A 15,807-nucleotide genomic window follows, 5' to 3' on the forward strand; every position below is an offset into this window, starting at 1 on the left:
CAAAATACTGTTTGATATACAACAGATACACAATACTGGAATAAAGACAATGACAGTGTCACCAGCAATGTTACCTAAAAGTTATTAAGACACAGGAACCAGAATACATTACCCTAGCAGCAAGCTGCAAGCTCAAGAACAAATCTATATATGGATGTAACTAATTCATTTAATAGAATACACATATATAGAGTTTTAAATATATTTCAATTAACATTTTTGTCAAACACAAATAAAAAACTGCCAGGTGAACTATCAGTATCTCTAGAGAATTTAACTGCAAAAACTCCTACTCACTAATGTGCCAATTCTTGCAGCTTTAATAGTAGCTATTCTTTATTCATCATTAAGATAAAGCAACAATTAACTGATGAAAAGTATTTACTTTACAATTAGTCATGCTAAATGTTAGAGGTGAAGGGAAACAAACTGGAGAACTACTTCTATTATTGTAGAGGATAAAGACCTATCTATGAGCCAGCAAAGTTCCTACTCAGGCTATTTCAAGGATTCCAGAATTATATGGTTGATTTATGTTTAGCACTCCTACCAGTGCACTAAAAAATTTTCATCTTACTCAAATTATAGTGTTAAAATAGGAGTGCAGATCTCTTTTGAGTTTTAACTCATTTAAAAAAAAAATTTTAAGATTTTATTTATTTATTCATGAGAGACGAGAGAGAGAGGCAGAAACATAGGCAGAGGGAGACATAGTTCTCCTGTGGGGAGCCTGATGCAGAACTTCATCTCAGGACCCCGGGATCATGCCCTGAGCCAAAGGCAGACACTCAACTACTGAGCCACCCAGGTGCCCCTGAAAACTTTTGAAGTGGGTAAACCTGAGTTTCATCTTTAGTGGGGAGCATGGCTTTTCTTTTTTTTTTTTTCTAAAGGTGTGAGGGAGGGTTCATTGGGGGAGGGAGGCATGGTGGAGAGTTTTATCTTTACAAATTCCACTTTCTGTGGGCTTTATATATATATATGATTATATATAATAATTATATATAATTATTTATATTATATATACATATATATGTACATATATATAATTATAGATCTTACAAGATCACTATGAAGATTGTGGATAAAAATAACATCTAAGACATCTGTTTGCTAAAGCACACTCACACTGTTATGCAATGCACTGTATGTATTATAATGTGTCCTAAAAACTTACTTGTTAATTTATTTATTCCTTTAGAATCATTCCAAACTTTATCCTCCATATTCATTTGCAGTTGCATGCTCAGCTTTTGATAAACTGCTGGTATTGTCTGAAGAAACACGACTGGTAATTTTCGGACATTACACCATTCACATTTAGTTAGATCAGAGGTATTTAAAGTAATCCCTACAGGATCATTTTCTGGTTCTGGAGGAAAATAAATGGAATTAGAAAAGGAATCAATTCTTAAAATCATGAATGGAGGAAACGGTGAGAAATACAAGTTTAAAGTTAACCACATATTTGCTACATCTATGTATATTAACTGTAGTGGGATATGAAAAATTTTTATAACTATATTAAAGAAGCTTCTATATTTTTTTCAAATGAAGAAGATTCTAATGAAGTATACTTATAAAAAATTAAACATAGGTTTTATGATGTTACAGAATAAAATTACACTATTAAGATACATGCCCTCTGTTAAGAATATATAAGTAATCATATTCATGAATTCCATGAATATCATTTAATATTTTATTCCTGTAAAGTGTTTTATTGTAAAGAAAGCTTTAGTGACTAAAAAGACATAAAATAGCTTACCTTCTAGCTGTATCTTGATAAAATCTAAACAAAACTAAAAAGTAAGAAATTAGTACCATAGACTTAATGAAGATTTTGCTACAAATACTGTAAATGACACATTGAGACTTAGACTATAGAAGGCAGAAAAACAAAACCATCTACCATGTACTTAAATATGAGCTATCCCCTCATTCCAAATTATCTTCAGAAAGGCAAACTTCACCTTTTAATTCAAGCATTTAGAACATGTCTTATATTACCAGTTTATTTCTTATAACTCCAAAGAGACATTGACCAAATTTTACAATCAATACCTGAATATTCTTTATCTAGAGTCACCAACTATTAAAATTTTGCCTCGTCTAATCCCCATCACTCTTTCTATGTACATACACACCTCCCTTTTGCTAAACCAACATAAAATGGCAAGCAGAAGGCATCATGATATTCCATCTCTAAATCTTTCAGGATGCATCTCCCAAGAACAAGGACATTCTCCTACACAACCAAAACAGCATTACCACATCTAAAAAAAATCAAGATTAACTCCATCCAACATATACTTATTACTCAAATTTTCCCAATTATTCAAAATTGTTCTTTATTGTGTTTTAACTTCTCCAATCCATGTTCTGTCAAGGTTATATTTGCCTCTTTTGTCTACCCTTGTCTAGACCAGAAATATGCCCCCTTCTGTTCTTTATGACATAGCCTCTGAAGAATCCAGGCTAAGATCTGCAAAATATATACATCTTGAACTTGTGTTGCTACATTTTAAAATTTAGGTCATACATTTCCAGCAAATATAGCACACAGGTGATATTTTGCACCTCCTATTATTATAATACTGGAAGGCACATGTTAGGCTGTCCCATTACAGATACAAGCTTAATCACTTGGCAAAAGCAATGTAAAGATGTATTTTTCCCTTAGTAATTAAATAGTAATCTGTGGAGAGATACCTGAAAGCTGGTTTATATCCTGTTCCTTAATAACCTTTCTGCGAATGGCTTTACCATCCACTGAAGATCTTGCCTCAATCAGTTATTATTGGTAGTTATAAAAGGTGATTTTCTAACTGAATTATTTTGACATAGAAATATTAAGCTCACTATATCCTGAATTAATACTCACTTTATAATGTTGTGTTGAGAGAATGAAAAAAGTAAACAAGAATTCCAAAATGCATTTGAAAACAGAGGCCATTTGCAATGATGTGGATGGAGCTAGATGTATTACGCTACGTGAAATAAGTCAGAGTAAGATAAATACCATATGACTCACTCATATGGAATTTAAGAAGAAAACAGAAAAATATATGGGAAGGGGGGAAAAGAAAAAAAGGAGAGGGAAACAACCATAAGAGACTTTTTTTTTTTTTTTTTTGAGAAAGAGAGGGCGAAGAGGGGTAGAGGAAAAGGGGAGAAAGAATCTTAAGAATCTTAAGCAGGCTCCACACCCAGCTTGGAGCCTGACATGGGGGCTTGATCTTGAAACCCTAGGATCATGACCTAAGATGAAATCCGAAGTTAGACGGTTAACCCCTGAGCCAACAGGTGCCCCCAAACCACAAAAGACTCTTTCCAATAGAGAACAAATTGAGGAGAGAAGTGGGAGATGGGCTAGATGGATGAAGGGCATTAAGGACAGCATCTGTGATGAGTACCGGGTGTTGTATATAAATTATGAATCACTGAATTTTATTCCAGAAACCAATATTGCACTATATGTTCACTAACTAAAATTTTAGTAATTAATTAGTTAATTGGAGGGTGCCTGGCTCACTCGGTAGAGCATGCAACTCTTGATCTCAGAGTTGTGAGAGTTCAAGATCCATATTGGGTACGGAGCCTACTTAAAAATAAGTGTTGCTATATGTTGGCAAATCGAACAATAAAAACAAATAAAAAAATAAGTGATTTAGACTGATATATAGAAGGATGAATAGATATACAAAAAGCAAGTTTAAGTTTAGTAAAATGCTAATGGCAGGATCTAACTGGGACTTTTAGGAGTGTTCACTGTAAAATTATTTCAACCCTTTAAAAAAAAAAATATTTTAGGGATGCGTGGGTGGCTCAGCAACCAGTTAAGCATCTGCATTTGGCCCAAGGAGTGATCCCAGAGTCCCAGGATTGACTCCCACATCAGGCTCCCTGCATGGAGCCTACTTCTCACTCTGCCTGTGTGTCTCTACCTCTCTCTGTGTGTCTCTCATGAATAAATAAAAGAAATCTTTAAAATTTTTTAATTTTAATAAAAAAATTTTTTTAAAGATTTTATTTATTTATTTGACAGAGAGAGAGCGAGCGCGTGCACAATTAGGGGGAAGTCAGAGAGAAGGGGAGAAGCATGCTCCCTGCTGAGCAGAGAGCCCAATTCAGGGCTTGATCTCAGGACCCTAGGATCATAACCTGAGTCAAAAGCAGACACTTAACCGACTGAGCCACCTATTTCAACTTTTCTGTTTAAAAACTTCTACAGGGATCCCTGGGTGGCGCAGCGGTTTGGCGCCTGCCTTTGGCCCAGGGTGCGATCCTGGAGACCCGGGATCGAATCCCACGTCGGGCTCCCGGTGCATGGAGCCTGCTTCTCCCTCTGCCTGTGTCTCTGCCTCTCTCTCTATCTCTCTGTGACTATCATAAATAAATAAAAAAAAATTTAAAAAAAAATTTAAAAAAAAATAAAAAAAATAAAAAAAATAAAAACTTCTACAATGTAGAAAAAGGAAACAAAGAAATATACATTTAGTAATTATTACAACTGCAAAGTCTAAAATGTAATACAAACTATACCCTTCTAAAGACTGTGTTTGAGGACACACTGTTTGAGGACAGTGTTTTTGGGGACACCAAAAATGCTTACTGATAGCTTGGGAAACATTCCTACATACATAGAAGCTAAAGTTATATGCTTTAAAAATTATGTTAGATGACTCAAAAAAGAGCAATAAGGATTACATAAATACTAATATGGAAGCATTTAAATAACACTGTTACTTGAGATGTAAAAATAGAAAGAAGTAGATGTTAAGTATCTGTCCTTTAAAAATTTGTAAGTAAATTACAAGTAGACATTTCACCATAATCTCCAAGAGCTTCTAAATTTACGTTGGCTAAAAACCTTGATTTTGTATCTTCTCAATTTTCTCACTGGAAAAATGAGGAATTGTATTATATTGGGGTATATATAGTACTCCTAATAATGTAAGCCATTTCCCCGTAAAATAAAAGTATTTACTTTTAAATAAAATTGACACTTTTTTCTAAGATTTTTAAAAAAATTTTATTTATTTATTAGAGACACGGGGGGGGGGGGGGGGAGGCCGAGACACAAGCAGAGGGAGAAGCAGGCTCCATGCAGGGAGCCCAACGTGGGACTCGATTCCGGGTCTCAGGATCACGCCCTGGGCTGAAGGCGGTGCTACACCCCTGAGCCACCGGGGCTGCCCAAATTGACACTACTTTTAAATAAAAATGGCTGGCTCACTTAGTAGAGTATGTGACTCGATCTCAGAGTCATGAGTTCAGTCCACAATGGGCATAGAGAGCTTATTTAAGAACAAAATAAAATGATTTAAAATTGGCAGGGCTCCTGGGTGGCTTACTCAGTTAAGCCTCTGTCTTCAGTTCAGATCATGATCACAGGGTCCTGGGATCAAGCCCTGCATCAGGGCTGAGCAGGGAGCCTGCTTCTCCCTCTCTCTCTGACTCCCCTTTATCTATTCAAAGGAATAAATAAAATCTTAAAAAAAAAAAAGGATTTAAAATCGGCACTTCTAGATAGTACCTCTACTTGCAATGAATGAATTTAAAATAATTATATTAACCAATAATAAATGAGATTTGATAAAATATTTAAAATGGTAAAACATTTATTTTTTTTAAAAAGATTTTATTTATTTATTCATGAGAGACACAAAGAGAGAGAGAGAGGCAGAGACAACGGCAGAGGGAGAAGCAGGCTCCATGCAGGGAGCCTGACGTGGGACTTGATCTCGGGTCTCCAGGATCAGGCCCTGGGCTGAAGGCGGCGCTAAACTGCTGAGCCACCTGGGCCTCCCCAATAGTAAAACATTTAAAATCTGTTTCAGAGATTAATGATGACATGGCAGATAAATCATCTCACTATAAAAAGTTATATTCAAGAAAAAAATGTCTAATCATCTTCATTTTATTTTCTCTTTTTTGAGAGAGAGAAAGAGAAAGGCCAGAGTGAGGGGCACAGTGAGAAGGAGAGAGAATTCCAAGTAGGTTCCACGCCCAGCAGGAGCCTGATGCAGAACTTGATCCCATGACCCTGAGATCATGACTGGAGCCACAATCAAGAGTTGATGCTTAAGAAGCTGAGCCACCTACGTGCCCTAAATCACCTTTATTTTTAATACATTATCTGAAGAAATTATAGATTAATTATCCTTTATCAAAGAATGTTCTCTAGAAAAATCCCATGGTACAAGGGAAGTTAATACCACAGATCACAAAATTCCACAATAAAAATACAATTATTTTTGGTTGAAATATTAAGCATTAAAAAAATAAACCTGTATGAACACATTTTATATTGCAAATACTTTGCTTTTTTAAAATTTAAAAAACTTTTTGCCTTTTATTTCTTAAATTCATGCAGTTCGTTTCTTCCACTATATATCATATATAATCTAACATGTAACTTTCATGTAAAAAAAAATTTAATTTTAATGCAGTACTCTTTTTTTTGATAAAGTAACCTCTACATCCAAAATGGAGCTCGATCTCACAACCTTGAGATCAAGTGTCACATGTTCTACTGACTGAGCCAGCCAGGTGTCCTAATATAGTTGTTAGCTAACCTTGCAACCAAATATACAACTTTCAACTAAACGTCTAAATTATTAGGAAAACCTTAATTATCATGTTGAAAGTTCTGAATAACAATGTTAATGTGGGGAAAAGCCATAAAACCTATAGGGTACCCCTGAGAAGTTTTGAGGTATTCTGACTTATAATGATACTTTTTGTTAACAGAAACCAGGAAAAGATAATCTATACGAAGAAGGCTTGTAATAAAACACAAATTTCATAAATCTCTCACAACCCTGATGTATGTTACAATGTTACTGGGTACTAGATAGTGTAGTCTGTGTATAATTTGCTTTAAATCTGGATTACTAGTTTTTAAATGGTGAGAAGCTGGAGTTAATGATTTAAAAAAATTGCAGGTTTCCCATACAGCTTTGCTGTAGTAAGAAATCAGATCCATAATTCACTTTCTCATACACTAACTGATAGGGCCTTTTTTTTTTCCTATTGATCATACTGTATCCTGAAACTACTACTCCTAGAAAAAAAATAGCTACTACTTACCATAATTTAAATAATATTAATAAAACTTTTTCACTTTCCTAATATAATATGTTTTCTTAAAGACTTTTATGCTTTATGTATCAAGAACAATACTAGCAGACTGGGTTTGAAAGAATAAATGAAAACAGCTTCAGACACCAAGTTAAGTCTTTATAAAATAAAAGGTTACAAACTAAGTGCAGTGCTATGGGAAGATTAATCTATGAATAATGCATATAATACATTAGAAAGAAGAAAGATGATGACTAAGAAGGCTGGTTAAGGAGATTATATTAAAATTTCAAATAGAAAATACACATTGAATTAGACTGGTGGCAGCAGAATTAACAGGTATGACAAGTACAATAAAAGAACTATAGAAAGTCCTTTGGGCTTTGCAGACACCAAACTAGTCCAAAAGCACAATGCCTCCTGAGTGGCAATTTATTCCAATAATCTATTTCTAGGAGTCTTAATGTTGCAAGACATTTTTCTGTAGCCCCAAAGCTTTTGGATTCTTCTTTCTCTCATTGCCATTCTTTAGAGAGCGAGCGCGTGCACAATTAGGGGAAGTCAGAGAGAAGGGGAGAAGCATGCTCCCTGCTGAGCAGAGAGCCCAATTCAGGGCTTGATCTCAGGACCCTAGGATCATAACCTGAGTCAAAAGCAGACACTTAACCGACTGAGCCACCTATTTCAACTTTTCTGTTTAAAAACTTCTACAGGGATCCCTGGGTGGCGCAGCGGTTTGGCGCCTGCCTTTGGCCCAGGGTGCGATCCTGGAGACCCGGGATCGAATCCCACGTCGGGCTCCCGGTGCATGGAGCCTGCTTCTCCCTCTGCCTGTGTCTCTGCCTCTCTCTCTATCTCTCTGTGACTATCATAAATAAATAAAAAAAAATTTAAAAAAAAATTTAAAAAAAAATAAAAAAAATAAAAAAAATAAAAACTTCTACAATGTAGAAAAAGGAAACAAAGAAATATACATTTAGTAATTATTACAACTGCAAAGTCTAAAATGTAATACAAACTATACCCTTCTAAAGACTGTGTTTGAGGACACACTGTTTGAGGACAGTGTTTTTGGGGACACCAAAAATGCTTACTGATAGCTTGGGAAACATTCCTACATACATAGAAGCTAAAGTTATATGCTTTAAAAATTATGTTAGATGACTCAAAAAAGAGCAATAAGGATTACATAAATACTAATATGGAAGCATTTAAATAACACTGTTACTTGAGATGTAAAAATAGAAAGAAGTAGATGTTAAGTATCTGTCCTTTAAAAATTTGTAAGTAAATTACAAGTAGACATTTCACCATAATCTCCAAGAGCTTCTAAATTTACGTTGGCTAAAAACCTTGATTTTGTATCTTCTCAATTTTCTCACTGGAAAAATGAGGAATTGTATTATATTGGGGTATATATAGTACTCCTAATAATGTAAGCCATTTCCCCGTAAAATAAAAGTATTTACTTTTAAATAAAATTGACACTTTTTTCTAAGATTTTTAAAAAAATTTTATTTATTTATTAGAGACACGGGGGGGGGGGGGGGGGCCGAGACACAAGCAGAGGGAGAAGCAGGCTCCATGCAGGGAGCCCAACGTGGGACTCGATTCCGGGTCTCAGGATCACGCCCTGGGCTGAAGGCGGTGCTACACCCCTGAGCCACCGGGGCTGCCCAAATTGACACTACTTTTAAATAAAAATGGCTGGCTCACTTAGTAGAGTATGTGACTCGATCTCAGAGTCATGAGTTCAGTCCACAATGGGCATAGAGAGCTTATTTAAGAACAAAATAAAATGATTTAAAATTGGCAGGGCTCCTGGGTGGCTTACTCAGTTAAGCCTCTGTCTTCAGTTCAGATCATGATCACAGGGTCCTGGGATCAAGCCCTGCATCAGGGCTGAGCAGGGAGCCTGCTTCTCCCTCTCTCTCTGACTCCCCTTTATCTATTCAAAGGAATAAATAAAATCTTAAAAAAAAAAAGGATTTAAAATCGGCACTTCTAGATAGTACCTCTACTTGCAATGAATGAATTTAAAATAATTATATTAACCAATAATAAATGAGATTTGATAAAATATTTAAAATGGTAAAACATTTATTTTTTTTAAAAAGATTTTATTTATTTATTCATGAGAGACACAAAGAGAGAGAGAGAGGCAGAGACAACGGCAGAGGGAGAAGCAGGCTCCATGCAGGGAGCCTGACGTGGGACTTGATCTCGGGTCTCCAGGATCAGGCCCTGGGCTGAAGGCGGCGCTAAACTGCTGAGCCACCTGGGCCTCCCCAATAGTAAAACATTTAAAATCTGTTTCAGAGATTAATGATGACATGGCAGATAAATCATCTCACTATAAAAAGTTATATTCAAGAAAAAAATGTCTAATCATCTTCATTTTATTTTCTCTTTTTTGAGAGAGAGAAAGAGAAAGGCCAGAGTGAGGGGCACAGTGAGAAGGAGAGAGAATTCCAAGTAGGTTCCACGCCCAGCAGGAGCCTGATGCAGAACTTGATCCCATGACCCTGAGATCATGACTGGAGCCACAATCAAGAGTTGATGCTTAAGAAGCTGAGCCACCTACGTGCCCTAAATCACCTTTATTTTTAATACATTATCTGAAGAAATTATAGATTAATTATCCTTTATCAAAGAATGTTCTCTAGAAAAATCCCATGGTACAAGGGAAGTTAATACCACAGATCACAAAATTCCACAATAAAAATACAATTATTTTTGGTTGAAATATTAAGCATTAAAAAAATAAACCTGTATGAACACATTTTATATTGCAAATACTTTGCTTTTTTAAAATTTAAAAAACTTTTTGCCTTTTATTTCTTAAATTCATGCAGTTCGTTTCTTCCACTATATATCATATATAATCTAACATGTAACTTTCATGTAAAAAAAAATTTAATTTTAATGCAGTACTCTTTTTTTTGATAAAGTAACCTCTACATCCAAAATGGAGCTCGATCTCACAACCTTGAGATCAAGTGTCACATGTTCTACTGACTGAGCCAGCCAGGTGTCCTAATATAGTTGTTAGCTAACCTTGCAACCAAATATACAACTTTCAACTAAACGTCTAAATTATTAGGAAAACCTTAATTATCATGTTGAAAGTTCTGAATAACAATGTTAATGTGGGGAAAAGCCATAAAACCTATAGGGTACCCCTGAGAAGTTTTGAGGTATTCTGACTTATAATGATACTTTTTGTTAACAGAAACCAGGAAAAGATAATCTATACGAAGAAGGCTTGTAATAAAACACAAATTTCATAAATCTCTCACAACCCTGATGTATGTTACAATGTTACTGGGTACTAGATAGTGTAGTCTGTGTATAATTTGCTTTAAATCTGGATTACTAGTTTTTAAATGGTGAGAAGCTGGAGTTAATGATTTAAAAAAATTGCAGGTTTCCCATACAGCTTTGCTGTAGTAAGAAATCAGATCCATAATTCACTTTCTCATACACTAACTGATAGGGCCTTTTTTTTTTCCTATTGATCATACTGTATCCTGAAACTACTACTCCTAGAAAAAAAATAGCTACTACTTACCATAATTTAAATAATATTAATAAAACTTTTTCACTTTCCTAATATAATATGTTTTCTTAAAGACTTTTATGCTTTATGTATCAAGAACAATACTAGCAGACTGGGTTTGAAAGAATAAATGAAAACAGCTTCAGACACCAAGTTAAGTCTTTATAAAATAAAAGGTTACAAACTAAGTGCAGTGCTATGGGAAGATTAATCTATGAATAATGCATATAATACATTAGAAAGAAGAAAGATGATGACTAAGAAGGCTGGTTAAGGAGATTATATTAAAATTTCAAATAGAAAATACACATTGAATTAGACTGGTGGCAGCAGAATTAACAGGTATGACAAGTACAATAAAAGAACTATAGAAAGTCCTTTGGGCTTTGCAGACACCAAACTAGTCCAAAAGCACAATGCCTCCTGAGTGGCAATTTATTCCAATAATCTATTTCTAGGAGTCTTAATGTTGCAAGACATTTTTCTGTAGCCCCAAAGCTTTTGGATTCTTCTTTCTCTCATTGCCATTCTTTAAAATACTCTTTCCATGCACTGAGCTGGCATGAGAATAAAACAGTAACATAATGGTTTCCTAACTCAGTGAGAATATTATCTATGATGAATATGTCACTACCTGAAATATCATAAATTTTAATCCATTGTTTTTTATTGTAAGGAGCTATTTATACTTGTCTACATACTCTTAAAGCAATTTGAAATCTTTAAATAATCTTTAATATTCTATTAAGTTAAATATTTTAATTTACAAATTTTAAATTATATATTAGCCTTAGCTATGGAATTTTGAATCTCATAACTGGTACAGTAAAAAGCTTACAAATATACTTACAATTACAGGCTCTATTAATAGCCGGAAGAGTGTTCCTACTCGTATACTTCGACAGTTTAAAATGACACTGTCAAAGGAACTTTGGCAGCTTAAAGATACAGGATCAACTAAAGTTTCTTGAGGTGTCACTTTACGACGTTTTAGAGGTGTGCTGACAATAGAATTACCAAACTGAAAAAGAAGAAATTTTTTTCACTTAATAAGAAACTAAAAAAACAAGGCTGCAAACAAGGCTGTACACATATGCAAAGACTCAACTTGAAGTGTAATTATCAAAACATAAAAGACTGATTTTACTTCAGCAGGAGATTAAATATTTATTGATTTCATGTAACAGAAATCCTGTTTTGTCCAGCTATACCATGAAATTCCAGTAATAGCACAGCATTGAGAAATGGTAATCTGGGAATCAGACTACCTAGGTTTAAACTATAGCTCTACCACATTTTAGTTATTTAATTCTTTAAAAAAGATTTTATTTATTTGACAGAGAGAGAGAGAGAGAGATAGTGAGCACGTGCACATGAGTAAGCCCAAGTGCACAAGTAAGCAGAGCTGCAGGCAGAGGGATAACAGAGGAGAAGCAGGCTCCCGCTGAGCAGAGTCCGAAGCGGGGCTTAATCCCAGGACCCCGGGATCATGACATGAGCTAAAAGCAGATGCTTACCTGACTGAGCCCCTCAGGTATCCCAATTACCTCATTTTTAAAACAATATCTCCTTAAGTTTTGATTTACTAAACTTTAAAATAGTATCTGTCCAAATGAACTAGTGTATACAAGCAGCTTAGCACAGTGTTTCACAGAGTAAGATGTTAGATAATTTAGCTAGTAATAATGGTCATAATGCTTGGATTGAATCACCAATTTTTTTTAAGCTTGTATTTATTTGAGAGAGAGAGAGAGGGAGAGGACCCCACAAGTGGAGGGGGGGAAGTAGGGGCAGAGGGAGAGAAAGCAGCAGACTCCCTACTGAGCAGGGAGCCCGACTCAGGGCTCAATCCCAGGACCCTGGGATCATGACCTGAGCAGAAGGCAGACGTTTAACTGACTGAGCCACTCAGGCACCCCCCCAAACCAGCAATTCTTTAGAAAACAGGTAACTTAGGGGAATGGTCATTTACAAAAGGATTTTTCTTTGCATATTTTAAAATGTTAAAGTACTTGATCTGCTGATATTTCATTCACTTCCACATGCAATTTAATCACAATATAAAATATTACCTTGAGTATATAATTTAAAGGTAACTAAAGTTATGTTAAAAACCTTAGTATCACAAGAATAAAACATGATCTTGATAGAAAGCAAGAAAAAAAACCCCACTGCGGAGAGATAGGCACTATTTTCCCCATTGTCCCTCTAGAGACATTTCTATGATCTATGGCATAGGAAAAAATATGAATTAACACAAAACACACATGCACACACTCACACACTCAGTTCTGCAAACTGCTTTTTCAGGCTTATTAACAGATTAATCATAAATATTTTCCCAAATTATTAATAGAAACTATTAAAGAGGTTTAAAAGGTTTTTTTAGTTTCAGAATTATTTCTTCAAATGAAATGTCATTTAGCTCAATAATAAAATACATAATTTAAGAGTTCCAGTTGAATCCAAAGTGGAGAGTTTGCGTCTAGAAGTGAATAGTCCGTATTTTTCCAAGAAACCTCTAAAAGAACACTAAGGAACCCTTCTTATTCAGTGTGAAGTATGAAAACTGTTTATCCACAAATTCCATCATACGGATATCCATTATTTATTTAACTGAACCCTCCTAGGTTGGACATATGGAGTTCTTTTTGACCTTACCCCCATAACACACTATTCTCCTCCAAGCATTTTGGTAGCTAAATCATAGTTATGTATGTAACTATTGCCAAACTGCCCTCCAACACAGCTATACCAATTTCCATAATTTCATTTCTCCAAACACTAACCAAAATGACACACTATTATATACTTTTAAATTTTTCAACAACCGGACAGTTAACAAAATGTATTTTAATTTCATTTTTAGTGCTTTATTATCTTTTTAAAACTCCATTCATTTCCTTTACTCATTTTTCTGTGGTTTGCTTCCATTTCTTTATTTTTAAGAAACAAAAAATACACAAAGGACCAACTCAGAGTTCACTGTTTCTTCCCCATTCACATTTACTGATTAACTTCAGTTTACAGTGTTTTGGTACACACTGTTCTATACTTTTCATTTAATAAAGTATATTCATCCCTTCATTTACTATTTTTATTGGGCTGAAATGCTTGAAAAGGCATTCACAAGGTTATATTAAAATAGTAATCCATAGTCTTCCATCATCATTATAGTTACTTTGTCTTTCATATGTTTTCCACATTGTAACAACCAAGGATAGAGGTTTCTACATTTTTATATTTGTATACACATACATAATTTTTTAACATACAAGTCTTTTTAAAAAAAAAGTTCTTTTTATAAAAATAAGAAAATATGGATATATTTCTGTATTGTGGTATTCCTACTAATACCATGTAAGAATCCTAAAAGTCATTTCATAGCTCTAATTCTCAGTCAATGGCTGCATAACAGTCTACAGTATAGATATACCATAATTTCTTCAACCATTTCCATACTAATAAACAATGATTTTGTTTGCCAATAATCATGTTTATACATACAGTATATGTAGATACTCCCTCTCTGTAGGGAGAAGTTTCTTTTGAGATTGAGTCTAGGGAATGGATTATTTGGTCATTCACTACACATTCAAAAATTTTAATGAATGTTTTTAGAATCGCTTTCCCCAAAGGCCATAACAACTTTTTCTTTTCCACCTGCAAATTAGAAAAGTACCCTTTTCCTTGGAGTCTAGCCAGCAGCAATTCATATTAATTGACTTTGTATTAATTTTGAAAAGGTTAAGTACATCTGAATTTTCTGCTCCTTTTGTCTATTTCTATCTTTAAATTACTAATTACAAACATTCCTTTCTAGATCTATTTATTGACATAATTTCTGTTGTCTTCTACCACATGAACATTTTGAAATTTTTATATATTAAAACATACCAAAACAATAGTATTATAGTATAATACACCCAAGTTAAAATGACTTCTCCCTGTCCACTAGATTATACATATAAATATACTTGTTCATACTTATATTTCACTGCAAGGCTGATGTTTCTTCTTGCTGAATTTTTTACACTTTGAGCTTTTAACTTAATAGAAATTTATTTTTGTGTATTCTTTAATGTTCTCTTAAATAACCTTCCAATTGGAATTTTAAGCCCCACTTAACAAATAATTCATCTTTTTCTCCTAAAGACACTGCCAAATTTCCCTTTAAAAAAATATTTACATCCCAAAGGGGAGATTTACTCTGAGTAAATGTCAATAAATGTGAAAAGTACCTGGTCTTTCATTCTTGCTTTTCTTGGCAATGTAACTGTATTTAACTCTGAATCTGCTGGAATGCTTCTTAGTTCATGCTCTACTCTACAGATATTTTCATTTAGTGCTGCTTCTACTTTTCCAGTGGATGGTGCTGGGGAAGAACATGCTGAATCAGCAGGTTGAGGAGATAGGCTTTCTCTTCTGTTAGTCCTGTCATTGTCATCATCATCATCATCACTGGACAAAATTACTATAAAGAAAATGTTAAATACTTCAGGTATTTCATTTCTGTCAGTTATATATGAAAATATATTACCAAAGCAGGAAATATACCAGATTTGCTTTGGCTCTCTTCCAGAGCAAATTAATTATTAGAAGATTAATAGAAACGAATGAAGATACAATCCATTCTATCTGATGAAAAGTTAAATTTGGAGATAATTAAAAATGACGAAAGCATAAGAACTGTCATCTTTTTAAACAGATTATACAAATATGAAATTATCCTATAGTCCATTACCATCACCCACACAGGAAATGTACACAAGTTACAGGAAATTTAAAGGTTTATCACAGATCTATTTCAGAGTTCTAGAAAGTCTCAAGAATGAAGATAATCTGCATACAAATTGTTCACAAAATGGCACGCATTGTCAATGTGTGTGAAACTCCATGTGACCAAATAATTTTATTTCACATAGGCAATCACTAAAGTCATAAAACTGGTCTTTGGGAGAACACAGACCACTGTTCATTGCTCAGTAAATTCTGTGGACTAAATGAATGTGGGCATGAAAGATATTATGAAGGGAATTTGCTCTTATACCTTCTACTCATTACTGGATCTTATCAGAATTCCCCAGAGCCATGCACAATGCACCTGAGTCAAACCCTAACTCCTTACTATGGTTTGTAAGTATACATAATCTGGCCATTGC

At 34.4% G+C, this 15,807-nt stretch overlaps 1 protein-coding gene across 8 annotated transcripts in view; it reads right to left on the minus strand.

Annotated features, from left to right (window-relative positions):
- The window catches only part of SENP6 (SUMO specific peptidase 6), a 120,623-nt gene that overhangs the window by 30,313 nt on the left and 74,503 nt on the right, over positions 1 to 15,807 (minus strand). For 7 of the 8 annotated variants that reach the window (XM_041736405.1, XM_041736260.1, XM_041736176.1 and 4 more), the window contains 4 exons: positions 14,887 to 15,119; positions 11,496 to 11,666; positions 1,769 to 1,802; positions 1,178 to 1,372 (listed from right to left, as the gene is read on the minus strand). In XM_041736405.1, coding sequence (XP_041592339.1) covers positions 1,178 to 1,372; positions 1,769 to 1,802; positions 11,496 to 11,666; positions 14,887 to 15,119 — 633 coding nt within the window. The remainder of the gene's footprint in view (positions 1 to 1,177; positions 1,373 to 1,768; positions 1,803 to 11,495; positions 11,667 to 14,886; positions 15,120 to 15,807) is intronic. The other variant, XM_041736635.1, reaches the window with a different exon arrangement.

The sequence above is a fragment of the Vulpes lagopus genome, chromosome 1 (genome assembly GCF_018345385.1).
Source record: "Vulpes lagopus strain Blue_001 chromosome 1, ASM1834538v1, whole genome shotgun sequence".
Classification (NCBI taxonomy): domain Eukaryota; kingdom Metazoa; phylum Chordata; class Mammalia; order Carnivora; family Canidae; genus Vulpes; species Vulpes lagopus.